This window comes from Scyliorhinus canicula, chromosome 4 (genome assembly GCF_902713615.1).
Source record: "Scyliorhinus canicula chromosome 4, sScyCan1.1, whole genome shotgun sequence".
Lineage (NCBI taxonomy): Eukaryota > Metazoa > Chordata > Chondrichthyes > Carcharhiniformes > Scyliorhinidae > Scyliorhinus > Scyliorhinus canicula.
In genome coordinates this window covers 221,264,841-221,277,765 of record NC_052149.1, presented here as the reverse complement: position 1 = coordinate 221,277,765, position 12,925 = coordinate 221,264,841, and the positions used below count along the sequence as shown (strand labels likewise).

Genomic DNA, 12,925 nt, shown 5'->3' with positions numbered 1-12,925 from the left:
CTGAAGAAGTTGCAACAGAGCATATGGTGCTAGTTTTCGAGCAGCAGAACTTAGACTTTGTGGCACCTGAGAGATGGGATAGGACTTGGTTTGATTGAGCCTGTGGACCGTGTCCAGCGCCATCACCGTCAGGCGGGAGCTGTGCTGCTGGCTGAGGGGGCTTCGACGAGGGCTGGGGGGACTGGTGGGGGGTGGCCAGGAGGGCATTATCTGGCAAGTTAGATCCATGCACGGCCAGCACCGTGTTGTACAGTGCGGTCGTCATCGCCGTGCACATGCGCGGCCACAGACCTGGCAATTCTACAGCCCTTTATTTCGTGGAGGCCGGGGGTTTTATGTGGCGCGGCTGCTAGCCCCTCACCGGTCGGAGGACCGGTGCTGGGGCAGCGCCGATTTTTCCCCCGTAAAACGCCTGGTTCCTCCAGACATAGTCTCAAAATCGGAGAATGTTGCCCCCTTTTTAAAATGTAAGTACCCAATTCTTTTTTTTTTCAATTAAGGGGCAATGTAGTGTGGTCAATTCACCCGCACTGCAGATCTTTTTGAGTTGTGGGGGGTGACATCCACACAGACAAAGGGAGAATGTGCAAATGCCACATGGACAGTGATCCGGGGTAGGGATCGAACCCGAGTCCTCGGCGCTGTGAGACAGCAGTGTTAACCACTGTGCCACCATTCTGCCTGAAACTGCAGAGACCTGAATGAAACTATAGTGCAAACATTACAGACTGGAAACTAGAGACCTCGACCTGAAAGCCTGCTTTGAAGGAAAGCCTGCTAAAAGACAACCAAATGAAAAAAAAAGACGCTCATCCTTTTATCTATTATTTTTACCCCTCTCTTCCCCTCTGTGTTTGTTTGTCTTGTGTGTGTGTGTAGAGTGGGGCAAGTCAAGGTGCAGGGGTTGGGGGGTTTAGGAATTAGATAATAGTTAACCAGTTGTATTTTCTGCATATTTCATTGCAGGTATCGCTATAAATAAGTTATTTTGTTTAAATTACAAACCTGGTGACTGTCATTATTGGGCAGCCATGGGCCAACGACTTTGAGTCGTTTTCTAAGAATTATTGGTTAATTCAATTGGCTTTCAACTTCGTATGAAGGGGCCTGGAACTGACTGTGCACTAATGCACTAGCCCAGGACGCTGCAACAATATTTATACTCCTAAGCATCATCAATATCTAAATGAATATAAAATACCAAAGACCTACCTGTAATGTAGCAGGTGGCATGTCTGTTGGATTCTATAATGTCAGCATCTACCATGCTAAGAACAACAACCACTTCCCCAGGTTTGCTGTCCTCACTGACTGTAGCTTTGTAGATGTCCCTTGTGAATTGTGGGGGATTATCATTTTCATCAGTGACCTCAACTTCTACAATGGCACTCGAGGACATTTGCACTTTTCCACCATGATCAAATGCCACCACGCCAAACTTGTAACTGCTCTTTGTTTCACAGTCCAGTTCCTTCAGTGTCGTAAGCCACCCGCTTTCTCCATCAATGGCAAAAACATCTGTAACATCATCAAATTCATTGGACAGACTATAGGTCACATGTCCATTTGTCCCTGTATCCTTGTCATTGGCGGTCACCTGTATGACTGTGGTTCCTGATCGCATATTCTCTGGGATAAAGGCTTTGTAAGGATTTGCTTCAAAAATGGGCTGGTTGTCATTGACATCCTTTATCTGAATACTAATCGACACTGAAGAAGCAACCTCAAGATCTCCATGGAAACATTGAGCAATGACATCAATTTTGTACCACTTTGTTCTTTCATGGTCTATGTTCTTCCCAATTTTCAATGTTCCAGTGTTTTTATCAAGGGTAAATACTTCACCCTTGTTACTCTCATCAGTGTTGCCCTTCACCAGGCTGTATATAACTGGTTGGTCTGCCTCCGCCATGATTACACCAATCTCTGACCCAGCTGGGAGGTCCTCCGAGGCTGAGAAGGAGTACAGTGGTTCAGAGAATCGTGGGAATGATAGGTCCGGTGGGATAACTTTGACAAGAACAGGAACACAGGAATCATGCTGTGGAGAGCCCCCATCTTTTGCCTTCACATAGTATGTAAACGAGTTGTTCTCCAACCCAACCAGGCTCTCTTTGATTGTGATAAATCCAGTACGGGGGTTTATCTCCAATATTTCCTCAAACTTGTCTTCACTGGATGCAACAGAGTAAGTGACATCTGCATTCATTCCCTCGTCTGCATCAACAGCCACGATCTGGATTATGGGAGCGCCCTTAAGAGTGCTGGCGGGGATATGAATTTTGTACTCAGCAGCTTGGAATTGAGGTGCATTGTCATTCTCATCAGTTAATATAATATTCACAGTGCAAAAATCAACCTTACCACTGCCATCCTTTGCCATTACTTTAATGGCAATGACCTTTTCTGTTGAATTCTCACGATCCAATTTCTGTGATGTTAAAATACGACCACGGTCATCTACGCTAAATTTCTCTCTGGCTAACTTATTTATGATTGTATAGTCAATGTTGCCATATGGACCAGAGTCTGGACCTATGGCTCCGAGCTGAATTACATGTGTCCCCACCTCAGCATTTTCAGCAAGCTCAACCTCGTACATATTTTGATCAAATATGGGTTTGAATTGGTTTGTCTTAGAAGTTCTAATCTGAACTGGTATAGATCGCCTGAAAACACGATCAGAAACGGACACATTCAGGTGGTAATTAGCTTCCAATATTTTCTTGCAAGAATTAGACACGGAAATTATTCCAGATTTTGTTCCAATTGTAAAGTGCCTCTGTTCATTTCCTTCTGTGATGATGTACTCCAGCTTATCAATGTCGATGCTGTCTGGATCTCTTGCCTGCACACGTATAACAAAATGACCGCATGTAGCCACTTGACTTATAGTAGTGTCATACTGGTTCTGTCGAAATGTAGGTGGGTTATCATTGAAATCTGAAATGTTCACATTCAGAAGGACATCTCTACTTAATGGTGGAATACCATGATCTACAGCCCTAACTGTAAGACTGTAATGTTGGGTCTGTTCATAATCCAGTGTGCGTGCTGTTGTAACAAGACCATTAGTAGTGTCAATATGGAAGTATTCTGAACTATTAGTAACAGCTGCAAACTGGTAACTGATAGCTTTATTCCTTCCAGAATCAGCATCATTGGCACTGACCTTCACCACAGGGGTACCGATAGATGAGGCCTCGGATAATACTGCGCCATAGACCTTTTCCGTAAACACAGGAGGGTTGTCATTGACATCTTCAACTTCAATCTCAATGATTGCTTCTGCATAAGATCCAGTCACTGAATCTGTGGCCTTCACTGTCAGCACATGCTTTGTCTGGCTTTCATAATCCAAGGACTCAATCACATTTAGAACCCCAGCCTTGAATTCAATAGAGAATAAATGAAGGGCTCTCGCTGTGGCAATGTTGTAGATTACGCGAAATCCTGAGGGGTTGTTGGCATGCACGTGCAAAATTGGGGTGGAGGGAGAAATATTTTCAGGTACACTGACCCTGTAGTATGCTTTCTCAAACTTAGGGGTGCCTTTATCTCTTACAGTGATAACCACTTCAGTCTGTGCATAAAGAGGAGGATCTCCTTTGTCCTGAGCGATAACAGCTAATATATATTTATCTGATGCATCAGAATCAAGATTCTCACTGAGCGAAATGTCTCCCAGGTAGGGATCAATCCAAAAGTATTTATAGTGATCGACAAGGCTATAATGGATGATGGCATTGTCCCCAGTGTCCTCATCATCAGCGGTCACTTGATATATAACATCACCTGGTTCTGCATCATCTTGGACTGTAGCTAGATATGGCAACTGAACAAAATGTGGTGCGTTGTCATTCATGTCCTCCACAAAAACTTTAACTAATGTATGTGCAACTCTGGGAGGGTTACGCAAATCACGGGCCTCAACAACAAATTCATATTCCTCCTGTTCTTCGCGGTCACATGCCACTCCAGTGGTTTGAAAAGCACCAGAGGTGTAGATTATTCTGAATCTTTCATCTGGATTTAATATATAGTAAAAGATGGGTTCATTCAGTTGATTTCCAGATGCTTTCACAATACCTAAAGTTTCGACCAGTGTCGTATTTTCTAACACTGAAAACGAATGTGAGATCCGGCCAAATGTTAGGCCGCTTTCCTTTAGTTCAGACACTTTTATTTTTACCAATGCAGTGCTTTTGTACATTCCATCAGATGCTCTAACTGTCAGTTCAAAATGACCTTTGAGATTGTTTGTATCCCTGACTGAAATTAAGCCTGTAGAAGGGTCAATACTGAATGTCTCCTCGTTATTTCCTTCCACGATACAGTATGTGACTTTTGAGAAACTGGAGTCGGCATCCACTGCTTTCACCGTGAGAACATCAGTCCCCCTGTGAGCAGGTATCAGCAAAGTTGATTCATACAAGTCTCTCTCAAACCTTGGAGGGCAGTCATTAACATCCATCACCATTATGGTGATACTTGCTACCTCTGCTGCAAATAGACTCGGCTGCCCACGATCATGTACCTGCACTGTGAGATGAAAGATGGAGATGGCTTCACGGTCAATAACAGCTGCTGTGCTGAGGGTTCCCATATTGGAATCAATGGCAAAGTATTTCAATATATCAGACTCCAAGATTTGATATACCAACATTCCATTGGCGTCTTTGTCTCGATCAGTCGCTTGAATTACGAGGGGTGCATTTCTATCGCCCAGCACAATGCTGTTGATGGGCGAATTCTCACTGATTCTGCCAACATACTCAGACTGAGCAAAGACAGGCGAATTGTCATTCTCATCTAGAATGTCTACAAAAACTATGAGACTGCTGTACAGACCAGCCATGTTGGTACCTTTAATCTTCAGTTTGTAAGCTGGGTTTTTCTCAAAATCCAGCGCCTTACGGACAGATATCACACCAGAATATGAGTTGATGTGAAATGTGTCATCTATGTTTCCAGCTTTAATTTCATAAGTCACTGCTGATTGGCTGATTGCTGTTGCTGTGATAACTGAAGCTCCACTGTTGGTTGCTTCACTGATTTCTGCATAATCCTCCTTCACCAGAAACTTGGGGGGTGAATTATCAGAAACCATGACAATAATATCAACACTGGCGAGTGTGCTGAGCTGAGGGTAACCTTGATCCTGGGCTTTCACTGTTAAATCATAGGATCCTTTAATAGCTTGGTCTAGCTTCTTGACCACAGTTATCTTGCCTGAAACAGGGTCAATACTGAACATATTGCCACTGTTACCTGAAAAACACAAGGGCGGAAAGTTATTTTTTGACAAGTACTGTAAATGTTGAATCGTTTTTGGCTTATGGCGGGAAATCATATCGACAATTACCTGTGAAATAACAACACATAACTATGGCATTATTGAATTGCCTATTTCTGAAGTTGCTCAATGGTTCATGCTGCAGATGTAAAAAGCTTTATATCGAGTGTGTCACTTTTAGACAAACTTTTATATATCTTGATTGGAATGTTATACAATTCATTGTCAAGGAAAAGAGAGCAATGTTCCATACCTTTATTGTAAAGCCCACAAACACCGGCCCACACTTGACAGTTGACTTGACACATCGTCAAGTCTCTGTTTCAAATGTAATGTTTTAAATTAGTACATTATAAGATAATTAAAAGGAATTATATTGCTGCGTGATCTTAAATAATGCGAAATGTCACTTTGGTTAGACTTCTTGTTGAGTGTTGTGTTCAATTCTAGATGTAAAGAAAGAAAGACTTGCATTTATAGAGCACCTTTCACAAGCACAGTATGCCCCAAAGCTTTGCAGCCATTGAAGCACTTTTCATCAGCTGTCACTGCTGTTTTAGTGGCGGAGTGGTATTGTCACTGGAGTAATAATCCAGAAACCCAGGGTAATGCTCTGCGGACTTGGGTTCGAATCCCACCAGAGCAGATGGTGAAATTTGAATTCAATAAAAATCGGGAATTTAAAAAGTTTAATGATGACTATGAATCCATTGTTGAATGTCCTAAAAACCCACCTGGTTCAATCATGTCCTTTGGGGAAGGAAATCTGTCATCCTTGCCTATATGTGACTCCCACAGCAATGTGACTGACTCTTAAATACCCCGAGGGATGGGCGGTAAATGCCGGCCCAGCCAGTGACGCCCACATCCCATGAACAAATTTTTTTTTAAAAACATTTTCACACAGCAAATTCAAACAGCAGCCTGTTGTTCTGATGTTGATGGCTGGGAAATCAGACACAACTCCCATCAGAATGGCATCTCAAGATCTTTTGCCGGCGAGTAAGGGGATGGATCCAGGAGCCAGAGGCCGAGTGGGTGCGCGCGGAGGAGGCCTCCTGCATGGGGACCTCCCTCTGGGCCCTCGCCACGGCAGCACTCCCATCCCCACCCAAAAAACACTCCAGCAGCCCAGTGGTGACAGCCACCCTCCAATCCTGGAACAAACTGCGGCAGCAATTTGGCCTGACCAAAATGTCGGACAAGGCTCCCATCTGCAACAACCATAGGTTCACACCAGCACTGACTGACGCCACCTTCAAAAGGTGGAGACAGGACTGGGGGACACTGACAATCAGGGACCGATACACGGACGACAGGATCGCAACACTGGACGAACTGACAGAGAAATTTTGGCTAGCTGGGGGGGAACGAGCTGCGGTACCTCCAGCTCAAAAGCTTCCTACAAAAGGAGACAAGGACGTACCCACAACCGCCACGACAGACACTACTGGAAGACCTACTGGACGCAAGTATCCTAGAGAAAGGGAACTGTAGTGACATGTATGACCGACTGGTAGAAAGGGACGACACCGTACTGGACGCAACAAGAAGGAAATGGGAGGACGACCTGGGGATGGAGATAGGGTGGGGACTCTGGAGCGAAGCACTACATAGGGTCAACTCCACCTCCACGTGCGCAAGGCTCAGCCTGACGCAACTAAAAGTGGTACATAGAGCCCACTTAACAAGAAACTGTATGAGCAGGTTCTTCCCGGAGGTGGAGGACAGATGTGAACGGTGCCAAAGAGGCCCGGCCAACCACGCCCACATGTTCTGGTCTTGCCCCAGACTTGTGGAGTACTGGACAGCCTTCTTCGAGGCCATGTCCAAAGTGGTGGGGGTGAGGGTGGAGCCATGCCCGATAGTGGCGGTCTTCGGGGTTTCAGACCAGCCAGATCTATTCCTGGGGAGGAGGGCGGACGCCCTTGCCTTTGCCTCCCTGATCGTCCGCCGTAGAATCCTGTTTGGCTGGCGGTCAGCAGCACCGCCCAGAGCTGCAGACTGCCTGTCCGACCTCTCGGAATCTCTCCAAATGGAGAAAATCAAATTCGCCATCCGAGGGTCGGACGACGGCTTCCACAGAACGTGGGAGCCATTTATGCAATTGTTCCGGGACCTGTTTGTGGCCAACGAACAAGAGGAAGAATAGTCAGGTGGCCAAGAATCAGGGGAAAATGGATGGGAATTGGGGGAGGTTGCAGGAGGGGGGGGGGGGGGGGGGGGGGGGGGGGGGGGGGGGGGGGGCTACAGGTTCGTTATGGGGGTTTGACGGCTAGCTAAGGCCCAAAACCAAACTGTAAATAAATGCCAATAAACATGTGCCTCGACCATATTGGGGAATGTAAAATATGTATGCCGGCTAAAGGGGGGAGGCCACAGTTATTATTACGAAGATGCTTACCTGTAAATATATATGTTAATTTTTGCGTGTTCTTTTTTTTTCTCTCTCTCTAACAATTTGTAATTTGTTCAATATAAAACATGAAAACTGAATAAAAAACATTTATAAAAAAAAAAAGATCTTTTGCCGGAGTGGGTACACATGCCCTCAGTTTAATGTCTCATCTGAAAGATGGGACTTCTGGCAGTACAGCACTTCCCTTAATAACTGCAGTGTGGTATTTTTATACATGCCAGTAAAGGGTTAATAAAATGGACACAGGGAGCCACTCGAGGGAGCTAGTCTCAGAAGTATATACGGGATGATGCTGAGCCTTGTGGGTCAGAGTTGGAGTAGGTGGTAAGAGCAGGAGCTGGCTAGAAGGACTGAAGATAGTGAGAGAGCAAGAGAGTAGTTTAAAATGTTATTGAGTTAGATGTAAATGAGTATGGTGAGTATAGTTTATGAGTGATCAATCAACTCTTTGTTTCTTAGGGATGAATGTCGAATCCAGATAGTAGTGTTTAATAAAATAGTTTTGTTGGTTTACAAGACTCGTTGTTCTCTGATTAACACTACACAATCAAAACCATCCGGATAGAGCAAGGCAGAGAACACACAATGGAGCCATGATATTTGTGCTCAGATCCTGGACAAATGGAAACAAACAAGGAACCAGTCGAGAGCTGATTCGAATGCCACTTCAGAACAAGAGAGTAGTTTAAAATGTTATTGAGTTAGATGTAAATGAGTATGGTGAGTATAGTTTATGAGTGATCAATCAACTCTTTGTTTCTTAGGGATGAATGTCGAATCCAGATAGTAGTGTTTAATAAAATAGTTTTGTTGGTTTACAAGACTTGTTGTTCTCTGATTAACACTACACAATCAAAACCATCCGGATAGAGCAAGGCAGAGAACACACAATGGAGCCATGATTTTTGTGCTCAGATCCTGGACAAATGGAAACAAACAAGGAACCAGTCGAGAGCTGATTCGAATGCCACTTCAGAACAACGAGAACTGAGAAAGAAACTAGAAACTCGAGTTCTTCAACCCTGAAAGGGAGGAGGTCTTAAAGAGGTGCCTACGGTAGCAAATGACTTTAAAAATGTTAATTTGAAATATTAACATTCAAATTAATTTGTGATGGAAGACATGGCGTCCCGGATTCAAGCTAGTTAAATTGCAAGTTTAGAGTTGATGTCAGGAACTTCTTCTTACCACAGAATCAACCTATATATATATTTAAAAATAAATTTAGAGTACCCAATTCTTTTTTTTTCAATTAAGGGGCAATTTATTGTGGCCAATCCACCGACCCGGCACATCTTTGGGTTGTGGGGGCGAGACCCACACAGACACGGGAAGAATGTACAAACTCTACATGGACAGTGACCCAGAGCCGGGATTGAATCTGGGAACTCGGCGCCGTGAGGTAGCAGGGCTAACCACTGCGCCACCGTGCCACCTGAGGATCAACCAATATAAATGGGCATTACAGGAGGGTGATGGAGTCAACAAACAGTTTTCAAGTTGTAATGAAGGGTCTAGGTAGGTTTTCTGCTGAATTAGTTCAGATCAAATTGATTTTCTTATCCTTTTCTATGTTGTGATTGTATCCATGTTGAACAACTGTACAAAACCAGCCTCTTTATTATCCATTGGCTATTCTATATTTGATGTTCTTCTTACCTGATTGAATGGAATACATGATTTCTGCATTAATTCCTGTGTCCTTGTCTAAAGCGGTTACTTGCAGAACCTGAGATCCAAGCGGTATCATTTCTGTCACATTGGCTTTGTAAATGGGGCTGGTAAATCTAGGTGGGTGGTCATTTGAATCCACCACGTTAATTGCAGCCCGGACAAAGTTCCGTTTAACGGGTACCTCCTGATCCCGCACCTGTCACAAAATTAAATCAGGTCACAACTCCATCACTTAATTTCAGTTTTCTAAAAAGTGACTTGAAAAACAGGCAAACAAACCTCAAATTAGATTGTTCTTCTACTGTATGTATCTCGGGACATACAGGGTGGCAGGTTTGGAGGTGAGGAAGGCTGGGAAAATAGTAGGGAGATGCATCTGGACATCTTACTGATACATCCGTGCCGTTGGGAAATGTATCCAGAGGCAGGCAGGAAAGCACATCAGTGAACAGCCAATGTACATAGTTAGGGATGTTTAAACCAGCTTGGGGGCATTTTAATAACAGAGAAAGAGCTGCTGCCAGATGTGAAAACCTACTGATTAATAAAGGTTGCAGGCTGGTTGGATTGGGGGGGGGGGGGGGGGGGGGGGGGGAAGACACAGACTCCCTGTCACAAAGAGTGAGCCAAAGCCAGGAAAATCCAGCCCTGGAGCCCACCCAGCCATCAGGAGCTGTTTTCCTCCTGATCAGAGAGGCCTATCAGTTTCCCCTCTTAATTGATATCTTTAATTTTACCCCTCCGTGGGGACATCCATTTTGAAGTGCCGTTGAGGTCTCCTACCTATCTGATCAGCGCCCACCCCTCCCAATGGGGAGAGGCTTGAGAGCTACTAACCCTCCAAACAGCATGTGAAGTCTGCCCTCTGTCTTTAATTGGATGGCAGGTTCAGAGATGGCTAATTAGAAAGCCATCTCCAGGAATGTCACTGTGCTGGACTTGCTGCCGGTGAATGTGTGCTCAGCGCCCCCTTTAATCCAGATATTGGGGTCCTGAAGCTCATTGCTAAATCCTTCCTTGGCGTATCACACCACCCATGAATACTTTAAGCCTTTAAACGGCACCAAATTCCATCCAAATTCATTGTAGATCTGGCTGTGCCTCTGGAAAGAAACTGAGTTAATGAACAGCTATTGACCTGAAATATTAACTCATGTTTTTCTCTCCACAGATGCTGTTTGGCCTGCCAATCATTTCCAGCATTTTGTTTTTATGTTAGATTTCCAACATCTACAGTATTTTGTTGATATAGAAATCATTGTACTCTACTTCCTTCTGTTATGGACCAGGGTTTAGAGAACCCCAAAGTGTATCATGGAGTTCACCTGACCCACAACTTTTAATAGATTGTGGTATGGGGAGCACACGGCCCACTCTACAGGTGTGGTACAGCAGAAATGGAAAAGTATTTTTTAAAGCAAAACAATGTTTATTCTGTGATCTCAAGTTAAATTTTTTAAAACATACAGTGAACATCTTAGCAACAATTAATTCAAATACAACCCCCAAAGACTACAACACTAAGTAATCCTTTAAGCTTTCCTTTTAACATCCATAAGACTTAAAAACAAAACCTTTAACAGAAGCACATCAGGTTAAAGTCACTACTGAGAGCAGTTATTAGTTTTAAATCACCAAAGGATCGATTTACAGTTTTTAGATTACAGAAAGAGACTAATACCCCTTCTGGTTGTGACTGCAGCTATCCAGCTCTGAAAATGAAACTAAAACACGCCCTGCAACAAACAGCCTAAAATGAAAGTAAAAAGCTGACTGACAGCCCAGCTCCACCCACTCTCTGACATCACTGCAGTAGTAAACACCCATTTCTTAAATGTACTCTCACCACAGATATTTATATACATATCCATTTATAAACACCCATTTCTTAAAGGTACTCTCACATGTGTCATGGGTGTTTACTACTGCAGTGATGTCAGAGAGTTGGTGGAGCTTGGCTGTCTGTCAGCTTTTTACTTTTGTTTTAGAGCAGGCTGCAGGGTGTGTTTTAGTTTCGTTTTCAGTTTTGGAGCTGAAGCCAGACCAAGCAGGTGTCCTACAGTTCTCTCTGCCATCAAAAGATTATCTCTTGATCATTTGGTGAATTCAGAATTATAAATGTTCTCAGTAGTGAATGTAAACCTAATGTGCTTCTGTTGAAAGATGTTTCTTCGGTCTTCTGGATGTTGTTTGGGAAGTTATTAAGGATTACTTAGTGTTGTATTCTTTGGGGGTTGTATTTGAATTGATGGTTGCTAAGACGTTAAAAACGTTAACTTGAGTTCATAGAATAAACATTGTTTTCATTTAAAAGTACTGCAAAGCTCTGTTTGCACCATACCTGTAGAGTGGACCATGTGCTCCCCATAACCACAATCTATTAAAAGTTGTGGGTCAGGTTAACTCCATGATACACTTTGGGGTTCTCTAAGCCCTGGCCCATAACACATGACACTTCTAGGACTGAACACGGTACTTTAATACCACAGGAAATGGGAACAGGAGTAGGCTGTGGAGGCCAAATCACTGAGTGTCTTTAAGACAGAGATAGATAGGTTCTTGATCAATAAGGGGCTCAGGGGTTATGGGCAGAAGGTAGGAGAATGGGGATGAGAAAAATATCAGCCATGATTGAACGGTGGAGCAAACTCGATTGGCTGAGTGGCCTAATTCTGCTCCTATGTCTTACGGTCTTATTCGGTTCCTCGAGTCTGCTCTGCCATTCAATAGGATCAAGTCTACTTTCCTGCCCTTTTCCTGTAACCCTTGATTCCCTTACTAATGAAGAACCTATGTATTTCAGCCTTAATACACACAAGGACTCTGCCCCTGCAGCTGTATGTGGCAAAGAGTTCCAAAGACTCACGACCCTCAGAGAACAAATTCCTCCTCATCTCAGTCCTAAATTGGCACCCCTTTATTCTGAGGTTAAGCCCTCTGTTCCGAGACTCTCCCATGAGGGGAAACATTCTCTCAGCGTTTACCCTGTCAATCCCCTTAAGTATTCTATGGGCACGATTCACCGGGCGCATCCTGCCGGAATTGGAATGGGACACGGCCGTTAAATACCAGGAGAGGCCTCTGCCAGGGCCCCGGTGGTCGTGATGCCCCTGCAAGCTTGGAAGTGCCATCCTGTATTTCCCCAGACACGCAAGAACCTTGGCACTGCCAGGCTGACACCTCGGCATCACCACCGGGCACTGCCAAGTTTTTTGGGTGACACTGCCAGGCTGGCATGGTCACTATAATGGTGTCAGGCTGGCAGTGCCAGGGTGCAAGGGTGGCACTGCCAAGGGTCAGAGCCTGAGGGGCACCATGCCCATGAAAGGGTGGTATGAGAAGTATACTAATTATAATTGATTTCAACATTTTTCCAACACTAGATGTTAGGCTAATTGAATGACAGTTAGTCACATTTTACCTCCCTCCCATTTTGAATAAGGGTGTCACATTGGCAGTTTTCCAATCCTCTGGTACTTCTCCAGAATCAAAGGATTTTTGGAAAATTACAATCAATTAATCCACTGTCTCTGTCG

General features: G+C 44.2%; 1 protein-coding gene across 1 annotated transcript in view; it reads right to left on the bottom strand.

Moving 5' to 3' along the window:
• The window catches only part of fat2 (FAT atypical cadherin 2), a 176,481-nt gene that overhangs the window by 42,943 nt on the left and 120,613 nt on the right, over window positions 1-12,925 (bottom strand). Inside the window, 2 exon segments of the mRNA XM_038796111.1 lie at window positions 1,213-5,271; window positions 9,375-9,585. Of these exon segments, the coding sequence (XP_038652039.1) occupies window positions 1,213-5,271; window positions 9,375-9,585 (4,270 nt within the window).